The sequence below is a fragment of the Esox lucius genome, chromosome 8 (assembly GCF_011004845.1).
Source record: "Esox lucius isolate fEsoLuc1 chromosome 8, fEsoLuc1.pri, whole genome shotgun sequence".
Taxonomy (NCBI): Eukaryota; Metazoa; Chordata; class Actinopteri; order Esociformes; family Esocidae; genus Esox; species Esox lucius.
In genome coordinates this window covers 15,228,601-15,240,749 of record NC_047576.1, presented here as the reverse complement: position 1 = coordinate 15,240,749, position 12,149 = coordinate 15,228,601, and the positions used below count along the sequence as shown (strand labels likewise).

The 12,149-nt window shown below is 40.3% G+C and overlaps 1 protein-coding gene across 1 annotated transcript in view; it reads right to left on the bottom strand.

The window, feature by feature from the left end:
• Nucleotides 1-2,623, bottom strand: part of LOC105011698 (ephrin type-B receptor 1) — a 144,598-nt gene extending 141,975 nt beyond the window's left edge. The window contains exon 1 of the mRNA XM_020048711.2: nucleotides 2,428-2,623. Within this exon, the coding sequence (XP_019904270.1) occupies nucleotides 2,428-2,485 (58 nt within the window). The 5' untranslated portion in view covers nucleotides 2,486-2,623. The remainder of the gene's footprint in view (nucleotides 1-2,427) is intronic.
• Between the last annotated feature and the right edge of the window lie 9,526 nt (nucleotides 2,624-12,149).

Below are 12,149 nucleotides of genomic sequence, written 5' to 3'. Positions count from 1 at the left end.
TTTCTATCCTTTTTCTAACAGCTTCGGCAACACACGTTGTTTCATTGCTCCTTCCACTCACCTCTCCATCTTGGTAAGCTCGTGGAAACACAGCTTTGAGATATTCCAAGAGAATCAAGATGAGACTAGGCTTAGGAGTATGTTTTTGATTTGAGGCTGCATTAACAGGCTGGAGGATACAGACAATTAATTTAGGCCTGGGAAATAATGAATACCTTACAGTCAATCTCATTAAAACACAGGGTGATAGAGGGGGAAAAATAGGGAAATTAATAAAATAGAAATGAACAGTTACTGTGAGTGCTTTAGCCAACCCTATCTAGTTTGGCTATAGTGATGCCCCTGAGATGTTGGTTTCAGCCTGAGTTCTGAGGAATATTTTTGAAATATTCTAAACAAGCATGGTTTTGGTCTTGGTCTGAATTCACAGGACACATAGAAATATTCTCAATGAACTGTGCAGACAGAAAAGAGGGATAAAGACTGTATACTATTGAAGGAAGAAAATGAAGAGAAGCTGAGCAGCACCCCAACCACCAACTGCCTATCAGAATACTGAAAAGTTGTGAAAGGAATTCTCTGGATTCTAATCATCACTGTAAAGTTGTTTCCGATAAACAAAGGCATGTTTAATGACTTAATCGTCTAGTTCATTAGGCAGGAATTTCCGTGCTACAGATACTGCTTTCAATTAGGGCGCTGTGAGGCTGGGTTAGAGGATGTTTTTGAAGAATTCCCCTAATTGGCCGTGCAACACAAAATGCTGGACAATGCCCAAGCTAAAATCTGCTTGACAAGGCCAGGGCAAATCACTCCTGGTAATTTTTTATCGATTGACTGGCAAATAAGCAAAACATTTGCACACCTCAATCTTCTCTGACCTTTTGAAAAAGTGGATAATGGGATTTGGAAAGAGAAGGCGATGAGAATGTACTTGCACAAAATGAAACAGGCCTTTCTCTGGCACATCATGCAAATTACATGTTAACAGGGTTAGATCCCCAAATAAATATGTAGAGTTAAAAACAGATTCAGTTAGGGTAATGCATTCAAAAACCAATAGCATGTTGTTTTTATTATGTGCCTGTTCTATTTCAACAAAACCAAAAGATGATGCAAAGGAGGTGTGGCTCAGTGAAAGTTAGCTATTAAGGAGAGGACACTACATCAGTAGCCTACTAACACATGTACCTCTCCACCACTCATTTGATCAAGGAGAAGATTGCACATTTATGGGATCATTTATGAACTTTAACGGTAAAAAGTCTGCATGAACATAAATGTTATGTCCTACATAGTTGATTAGTGACGAGTAAAGCAGTCTGGAGCCAGCCAATGTATTTATTGTTTTATTGTTATTGCCGGGGAAAGGCTGAGTGGCCTTACTATTTGTAGACTAGGTCTGAGAGTATAGGAAACTATTTGAGCCTTTCCATAACCTGAAATTATCTGACGTACCCAGATATTTAATTATCCACATGCCAACATGTCAATGCCAACAATTTTTTTTAAACGACTTCAAACTGTATAGCCATACATGTCTTATTCTTCATGAGTTGTGGGCAACCGACAATCATTGCGCACCCCGACGCGTCTTTGCTATTCTCTGCATCCATAGCAGTGGACGCGTCGATGAGCGCGTCTTCGGATATCTACACGCGTCGTAAACCAGCCGACCTGTGGATTCTTCTCGGTTACCACTGTAAAATAACTATACCAACAAAATCCACTTTAGAATTATTTTTATGAAAACTAGAGATATGAGGAACAACTCAACACAACTGAAGAGAACTTCACTCAAATGATGTTGAATAGAACGCCTTTCGGGGATAAATAGTCTTTCAACAGCCGCTTAACTTGCACGTCTTTAGGCTACACTAAGCGAAATTGTCTAAATTATATCATAATTTATGGAGATTTATGATGACATGGCAAATCACATTATAGTTTATCTAAAATATGACCTAAATTATATATTCCAAGGCCCACTGACAATGTTGCCGTGCGAGTAGCCTACATGCTGCAGGCTTCAATAAAATATAATATTTAGATTTTTTTCCCGCAAGGGTTGGAAGAAAATTTAATTAAATATCAAATAATAAAGCCAAGAAAATGTGTGTATTATGAATCATTACCACGCTGATTCAGTGTTAATCTTGCAATCTAAGATACCATTAATGGGAATTAGCCTACTTTGACAAAAGTGCACATCCATCGTCGTGGCAGTGTAGACTATACCCACCCACACTCGAACCTGGGTACCACTGCCCGCATTGATCAGAAGAGCCACGAAACCAGCTCCAAAGTTAACACATCTAAGATCGTATTGAGATACGCTTTCCATATCTTCAGAAATAAATACATAAGCGTGTTTACAATGCAATAAGAGAGCCGACCACAGCTAGGAGAGAAAGTTAAAAAATGTACCTTCCAGTGCGTAAATCGTGGTAATCACGCAGAATATCGCAAACAAATCCAATGGCATGGCAAATGTGGTCTGCCTTTCCTCTCGTTTTCAAAAAGCTGTAAACACAAATCCTTCAGCGGCCACAGAATAGTATTCCAGCAGTGATTATTTTGACTCACATTTCAAACCATAACCTGTATTATATGAAAACCAAGTACTAACAGGCTGAGGCACGAGCATATAAGTACAGACGGATGCGAAAAAGACCTTGAAACCCCTCCACACCACTTCTCACACCCCTTTAACACCTCGTGGCCAATCACCGAAAGATAGCGGAACTCAACCCAATCGCAACAGAGCACCCGCTCTGTCCTACCAACATTTTTGAACTACTGAAAAGCTACTTGCTTTCCCATCCGTTGGTAGCTTACTGCAGGGAAAGAGCAGCGACTAGTGGTCGAGAGAAAGTACTGCATGAAGTGCAGTTTAGTTATTGTGATAAATGGTCTATGGTGATGGTGATTGTATTTTACTATTTCCCATCCTATTACGTAAATTGAAGCAATAAACGCCACTTGATGACTATACATAGTCACAATAGCTATTTCCATTGCACCTGATGATATAGTGAACTGCTCAAATAAAAACATTATTTTGATTTGCGTAAAACCCAAAGCACGCAGCATGACTGCAGGTGCGAGTGTGGTATATGGCCCATATCGACAACTTACATAATCTGTGTGTATTGTTGATACCGCACCCCTTTTTCAAAAAGAAACTAATTAACCCTTAGCAATAAATTAGAACTTTGCGAACAAAAGCTATTTTTAGGGTAGACGTGTAAAATAATGCAAATAATGTTGTGTAGCACCAATAATAAGGTAATAAAAACAGATTTGCCGTTTTCGTCCCATGGTATGAAATGTGCTGAAAGAATAACTTTATTGGTTCAAGTTCAGGCCATTAGAAGAGAGGACATGGAAGAAAAACTGTAAGACCAAACATCTCAACCATTATAAAATTGATCTTTACCCTCTACAGATTTAAAATTGAATAAAGCCAAGAGTATCTGCATGGCGGAAGCCAAATCAGGACTTACATGAATAATGCATCATTACAATTACACTACAAATTTGTTTTTTGTTTTATTCATCCATTTGTTCCAGATTGTGTCTGATCTGGGTTTCACAATAACTTGGCCCTGATTGTTACTAATCGGCTCACCCGTGACAGGAAACATCTCCTGGGGGCTTGGTGAATCGGAATCAAATCCAGTGTTTCCGATCCTTTTTGGTATATTTCTAAACTATTGAAGTTTTAATTAATACTTATAATTTACCAAGTAAACGTCTAGGAGCTAAACAAGGTGTGACTCTCCAATACCAATGACACTCATAGACATACAGTATCAAGAAGATTCAGTGACTTTTTTCATATTATGAAAGATGGAAAGCCCTTCAACTTCAGAGTATTGAGGATATCTTTCAGGATATGAAAAAAGGCATGTTTCATGAACAAAACCAACATTTTAGAAATATTAATATTCATTTTTGGTTTTGGAGCGGGGGATAGGCATCTTGAAGGGGTTGTTCCATTTCATTGACGGGCCACTTCCACTTTAGAAAGTCTCTGTGGAATTAAATTGTAAATTGCATGGGTCGAAATGATAAAAAAAGAGCTCCGTGGATATATGCCAGCAGCGCAACGGACGTTGGATACAGACAATGGACGTCCATTTGCTGATATGATGCAAAACACGCAGCTGGACGGGGCATGCCCATCTGAGAAAATGCCACATTACATGCAGATAGAATGCAGACACTGTTGAAAGAGTCACTTGTTGAATCCGTGGAAAACGGACAGGAACCCAATCTGGGTTCTATCTGTGCACGTGCTTGCCACAGACTCAACACTGTGTCCTCATTGCCTTTATGTCAAACTGTTCCGGATGCCTCCTGGACGCCTTCCCGGGAAGGTGTTCCGGGCCCGTCCCACCAGGAGGAAGACCTAGGACACGCTGGAGGGACTATGTCTCCCGGCTGGCCTGGGAACGACTCGGTGTCCCCCCGGAAGAGCTAGAGGAAGTGTCTAGGGAGAGGGAAGTCTGGGCATCTCTGCTTAGACTGCTGCCCCCGCGAACCGGCACCGGATAAGCGGAAGAAGATGGATGGATGGATGGATGGATGGATGGATGGAGGAATTTGACCTGAAACCTTTTCTGTTAAGTTTTTCTTAGCCTGTGTTGTTAGCCAACTTCAAATGGTAAAAATAATATTTTTTTAAATTTACTTTTGTAAAAAAACAGAAATTATTGTCAACATATTCAGCAGTAGATTTTGTGTCGCCCCAGTGATTTTCTCATTTTGGTCCTGATGTAGTAGCTATCGCTGTTGATGTTAGCCAACTCCAATTTGGTGGTGTATCCTCAGTATTTTTTAGCTAGCGAACATTATATTATATTATATTACTGTTTGCCTTCTTTAGAGATGTCATCATGCTATCAAGTTTCAATAAAACACTTTGAACCTAGTAGTAATTTGCCATCACGCATTGATTGAGTAGAATTCTCAGTTGGTCATTAGCACTGAACGACCAGGCACCGTCTACAATTGGTGTCTGTAAATAATTGTAATCATTGTGGATCTGTTCGACAGTTCCTGCATTTCAGAGAACCAGCCTGCAGGATAATGTGAATTGGGGGACAAAGTTTTGTTTTTTAAAAGAAAAAACTCCTAACATAATACTCCTAATGAACTCAGCAAAAAATGAAACGTCCCTTTTTCAGGACTGTGTATTTCAACAATAATGTTGTAAAAATCCAAATAACTTTACAGATCTTCATTGTAAAGGGTTTAAACAATGTTTTCCATGCATGTTCAAAGAACCATAATCAATTAATTAACATGCACCTGTGGAATGGTCGTTAAGACCTTAACAGCTTACAGAGAGTAGGCTTTTAAGGTCACAGTTCTAAAAACGCAGGACACTAAAGAGACTTGTCTACCGACTGTGAAAAACACCCAAAGAAAGATGCCCAGGGTCCCTGCTCATCTGCGTGAACGTGCATTAGGCATGCTGCAGGGAGGCATGAGGACCGCTGATGTGGCCAGGGCAATAAATTGCCATGTCCGCACTGTGAGATGCCTAAGACAGCGCTACAGGGAGACAGGAAGGACAGCTGATCATCCTCGCAGTGGAAGACCACGTGTAAAAACACCTGCACAGGATCGGTACATCCGAATATCACACCTGCGTGACAGGTACAGGATGGCCACAACAACTGCCCGAGTCACACCAGGAACACACAATCCCTCCATCAGTGCTCAGACTGTCCGCAATAGGACAAATCTGGTCCAGTCCATGAGGAGGAGATGCACTGCAGTACTTCAAGCAGCTGGTGGCCACACCAGATACTGACTGGTACTTTTGATTTTGAGCCTCCCTTCATTCAGGGACACATTTCTGTTAGTCACATGTCTGTGAACCATTTTTAGTTTATGTCTTATGGTGTTGACTCTTTTAGTGTTCATACAAATATTTACACACATTAAGTTTACTGAAAGTAAAAACAGTTGAAAGTCAGAAGACGTTTCTTTTTTTGCTGAGTTTAGTTATTTTAATCCATTAGTATCTTAATGAGTTTTAGGAGATTCCAAGACAGCTTATACAATATATGGGGAATTATCTCCTGATTGCAGACAGTATTGAATAAGTAATGAAAATGTAATGTCACGTAAAATTACAGAACTGTGTTACATTCCTGAAAGGGTGGCTTTTAATTACAATAAAATGTTACACGCTTGAAGTTTAGAAGACTGTACAGAGTCAATACAGACTTTACATTCGAGTCTAACCATACTAGTTACAGTATCAACCTTGTGGCCTTATACAGTGAGGAGAACAAATATTTGATACACTGCCGATTTTGCAGGTTTTCCCACTTACAAAGCATGTAGAAGTCTGTATTTCTATCATAGGTACTCTTCAACTGTGAGTGATGGAATCTAAAAATAAAATCCAGAAAATCACATTGTATGATTTTTAAGTAATTAATTAGCCTTTTTTTGCATGACATAAGTATTTTAATTCAATATGAAAAACTGTTTTGACAGAATAGTATCAATTGTAGTCTGGAAGTGCCCATATTTATCTCAAAGTGGTTGACAATAACTTGGTGATTTGAAAATAAACTTGGGTGCTGTATTGTCTGACCTCAAAATACAGCCTTTAATTTTAGGTCAAATGGAAATGCAATAAAAAAAGTTTATAAAAAATCTATAATCAAATGAAAAAATCAAAATGTTTGAAACAATATACAGCAGTGTGAGTGTGTGTGTGTGTGTATGTGTGCTTCAATTTAATATGTCAATGCACTATACTTAAAGAAACCAGATAATGTAAAAGTACAGTATGTTACATTGTCTTACCTTGTTGATACCCTCATGATGCGCAATTGTTCCATGAAGATCAGGTATACAGAAATCCTGGTCCAGGGATCAATCCTGTGCTAAGTACCATTATGCTTGCTCATTGAAGATGTAATTTTAACAAGGAAGGCTATTGTCTACTGGTAAAGATAGCCAAGTTAGAGGCTCAGCTTCAGATAGAGTAATCAGGCAGGGTTATCTTAGTGCAGAAAACATACAACAGTGTCTGTGCCACCAGGCAGAAACAATAGTAGTGTAGTAGTAATGTCAGCTCCCCTCCCTGTTAGGGGTATTGATGAGATCTACAGCAGACATGCACTGCCAAATCACTGGCCCGTCGCTGGAGATATAGTCCTGCCTGTCACAGGAGATGCAGTTCGTAGATGACTGGCACTCTTTTTGGAACTTGTCCATAAGAAAGGCCCAGCCTGACCTGCTGAAGAGTGACAGATTCCATCCTAGCTGGAGTGGTGCTCTTCTTTTGACAGGAGCCTTACTCCTGTAGCCTCATCACGAGCTAGGTCACAGCTAGGCTACTGCCTCAGCAAAAGCTTTCACATATTCTCTGTTCCATCTGTACATGTGTAACATACTGTATCATCATCAAGACAGTACAGAGATAATTGTGGCAGTTGGCCTATTCAAAAGTCTGGTCCCTTAAAAAAAAAAATCTCTTGGTCAGTTTGCATGTCCTTGCATTGCCATAAGTACAACAGCTGGGTGCCCCTTCAATATACAATTGATAAAACCCTACAAAAATGGCTGTTTTTTGTCACACACTAGTAGAGTCACATTTAATACACAGATTTATTAAATACAAATGAGTGGATTATTATGACCAATCTTGGATTCGCAACTGAATTACAAGCCTCTGTCAGATTAGTCCTGTCTTCTCTAATTCTCTCCATTAGTTCCTGCTATTCAGCGTTTATCTGCCCTCTCCCTCTTTCTCTCCCCCTTTCCCTTCCCTCATCCTCTCCCTGTAACTGCATCTGTGTGGCTCATTTCCCTTCAGATCACCGAGCTGTTCTTTTAGATCTATCTCTTCCCCCATCTCTGTCTGGCACCACTTTCCTAGGTCACATACAGAGGGATAGTTTGTTCAATCGCTTATGGTCAGACATAGTACCGGTTGGGACAGGTTGTAACAATAAGAATTTTTAGCAATAGCTTTGGATTTCGTCTTAATTGCTAACACTTTGCTACTGATGACATTCTACCGAAGTTGCACTGGGCCAATGATTAATGAATCTAGGACACTTGGATTGGAAATACAACGACATTGCTAAAGAGGACAAATTTTGTATAAAACCACATTTCCATGATCATATATACACTCACCTAAAGGATTATTAGGAACACCATACTAATACTGTGTTTGACCCCCCTTCAGAACTGCCTTAATTCTACGTGGCATTGATTCAACAAGATGCTGAAAGCATTCTTTAGAAATGTTGGCCATTATTGATAGGATAGCATCTTGCAGTTGATGTTGAGATTTGTGGGATGCACATCCAGGGCACGAAGCTCCCGTTCCACCACATCCCATATATGCTCTATTGGGTTGAGATCTGGTGACTGTGGGGGCCATTTCAGTACAGTGAACTCATTGTCATGTTCAAGAAACCAATTTGAAATAATTCGAGCTTTGTGACATGGTGCATTATCCTGCTGGAAGTAGCCATCAGAGGATGGGTACATGGTGGTCATAAAGGGATGGACATGGCCAGAAACAATGCTCAGGTAGGCCATGGCATTTAAACGATTGCCCAATTGGCACTAAGGGGCAAATTGTAGCCTCTTTTTCCTATTTGTAGTGGAGATGAGTGGTACCCGGTGGGGTCTTCTGCTGTTGAAGCCCATCCGCCTCAAGGTTGTTGTGGCTTCACAAATGCTTTGCTGCATACCTCGGTTGTAACGAGTGGTTATTTCAGTCAAAGTTGCTCTTCTATCAGCTTGAATCAGTCGGCCCATTCTCCTCTGACCTCTAGCATCAACAAGGCATTTTCGCCCACAAGACTGCCGCATACTGGATGTTTTTCCCTTTTCACAACATTCTTTGTAAACCCTAGAAATGGTTGTGCGTGAAAATCCCAGTAACTGAGCAGATTGTGAAATACTCAGACCGGCCCGTCTGGCACTAACAACCATGCCACGCTCAAAATAGCTTAAATCACCTTTCTTTCCCATTCTGACATTCAGTTTGGAGTTCAGGAGATTGTCTTGACCAGGACCACACCCCTAAATGCATTGAAGCAACTGCCATGTGATTGGTTGATTAGATAATCAAATTCGACTACTGCAAATCATCAAATTCGACTACTGCAACAGACCAGACATCATGTAATATCCGATGAAAACGTCTTTTTTTTTCTGTACCTGGAGGCAGGCAAGGTAGCTATATGTTTTGGTTAACACTTAGAGATAACTGTGATGCCTGACTTTTACACAAGTAAAAAGAGAATATAACGTAATTGAATGAAAATATTAAGGCATCCAATAATTGGGATGGGTGGCAGATAATAGGGGGACATATTTTAGCCATGTTGCCAACCAACTAGCTAAAAATAACAATATTTCCAATTAGATTTCAGAAATGCTATTAGGTGAAATGCTAGCTAAAGTTTTTATGTAACTAAATTCATTGAGCATGCATTTTACACAAAATTATTTCTCACACTGCAACTACTGTGGCAGTTGGCCTATGCAACAACTTTGCCACTACCACCAATTAAATACTAATGTTGCTATATGCCTAAATGTGAGATGTAAGAAAAATACCAGAAACAGCCAAACAGACCACACATTAATTTATGGGATTTGTGTATTTGTGCCAAAAACTACTGTTGTGCCCCCTCACACCTCACTATGGCACTGAAGATCTGTCCCACTGGCACTAAGCAGCAAAACCCTCACGCTATCTCTTACACACACTGTTTGACTCTAACTCTACTTATATGTCTTTCACAAATACACATGCATGCACACACACACACACGCACGCACACACACACACACACACACTACTTCTGCATTAGTTCACTGGCTGTCTTCAGTAGCACCTCACACATGCTCCTATTGCATTTATCCCATAATTTGGTGGCAGATCTTCAGCTCTTACATGCACATTTATGTACTGCAGGTAGCATGCACCTATCCCAACCAAAGCCTATTTCCATACCCAGCTTGACTCCCATCCATGCCCACCCACACTCCCTCCCTCCCTCTCCCTCCCAAACCCTTCCTAGTGAGCTGCCTGCTTCAACAGATGGCAGACTCACAGCTCCTCTTCCCCTCCCCAGGGATGTGTGGCAGACACAGGGCCTGCTGACAGAGCCTGATACGCTCCTATCAATATGCTCACCTGCTCTATTTGCAAAATAGACCTGTGTGCCAACTCTCTGGAATTGGCTGACCTGCCATGCAGACATCTTTGTATGGCAGCAAAAAGATAGTGTTGAAAAACATTTCCCTGCCCTATTCTATTCTCTATTCTAAGTGAACACACAGGGTTGCAATCCCTACAAAAACACACACATTCACATACTGCACCCCTGGTCAAACACACACTCACAATTGTGTATAGCAAACAAGTGTTCCAGGCACTGGGACAAAAGCCATGTAGTGAAATAGATGGTTGGGATACTCTAGGTTATGTAATTTGAGGTCCTCTCCTAATATCAAACTACCGTATTGAAGTCACTGCCCTACAGTTAGCTTAATTATTACGAGACTAGGGTTTGAACCATACCACCAATGTCTATTTTCTTTTCTCTAACCTTTATTTTAACAGGGAAATCAAGCTGAGACCTGTATTATAAGAAGAACATATGAAAAAGAAAACACTTGGATAAGAAGCACACGTGACAAAAGCAATCACAGTTTAGAGTAAAACAGGTCTCGTATCAGATATTTGAACTGCCTAATAGGGTGCCTGTTTCTAACTTACATTTAATCCGCAAGGCATTCCCTTAATATGGGGCATGGTAGACGAAGGCAGTGTTACCTAACTCAGAGTAAGCCCTCTGTATCCCCTGTATTAGCAAGCCTAGACAGCGTGGAGTGTAATAAGAAATGTATGTTGAGGAAGAGCGGTAGTGTATTCGATGAAGACGAGCATCAAGCCACATCAAGTCCCTAACAGATCCTTGGTGATGTAAATCAGGTGTCCTGTACCAGCCTCCACCCTCCTGAGCACAACTGGAGAGGTGTGAAACTCTGAGTGAACTGGGATGTAACTAAATGCATGATATTCTGGACATTTATCTGTAGTGTTTGGATTTCCCTCGTTCTCCATGAAGGGGTGAATAGTTTGATATGTTTTATTGAGGAATGTTATATTTTTCCAAGGAAATATAACATTCCTCAGTTTCTACATGTTGTCTTGGTACTGTGTTCTAGTGAATATAGGGTTTAAATGATTTGCACATCACTGCCATCTGTTTGTCTTTACATTTTACACACCGTCCCAACTTTTTTGGAAACAGGGTTGCAGATTTGCATACGATTTGTGAGGGCGTTGAATATTCCTGGTATGCAACTATGTTTGGTATTGAAACTTTATTACTTGATTGGAATATATTTAATATATTAATTTGAAGTATAGATTACGACTGCATTCCTTGTTCATCTTAATACTCAAGTTTGTAAGGCTACTGATAATTACACACAAGTAAATCCAAGCATCCAGACTTGGCATTCCTGAGTCCTGGATTTCTAAACAGTCTGGCTAGGCTCAGGAACACATTTTAATGTAATTTTAATGCTAGGTGGAAGAATCCCCACTCTTTCGTAGTTGCAGCACACGGTTTCCGAACTTTAGGAGTGACACAAGAAATAAGTGTTGTGTTAAAAAAATGTGTGTTAGAGCTCTAGTACCAGCCAGCATACCCGGATCAACATTAGAAAACACATAGGGGCTGATAATGTTAATAACTATCAAAGCATCTTCAACTTATTTTTCAGTGAACAGGCTCAGTGAAAGAATGTTTGTTATTAACAATTGTGTCCAGAATGATTTCTCTATTTTCATTCATTCTTCTTTTATTTGGGATAAGCAGGAAGTTTTATCAAAAAAGCTAGCCCGCTGCAATGCATCAAGAATAGCATGTTTACCAGTAATAGGTCCAGAGTCCCAAATTATCTGTTGTGGAACAGAGAGGGAGGCACAGTGTTTCAGTCAGGTTGCTGTGACTGCGAGATCCCCCCATTTGGATCACAGACACCTGTTATGTTGTTTATCGCCCTCACCTGTTTCACTAATCACTGTCCTTAAAGTTCCTCTTTCCTTGTGCGTTTTGTCGGTCTTTGTTTGG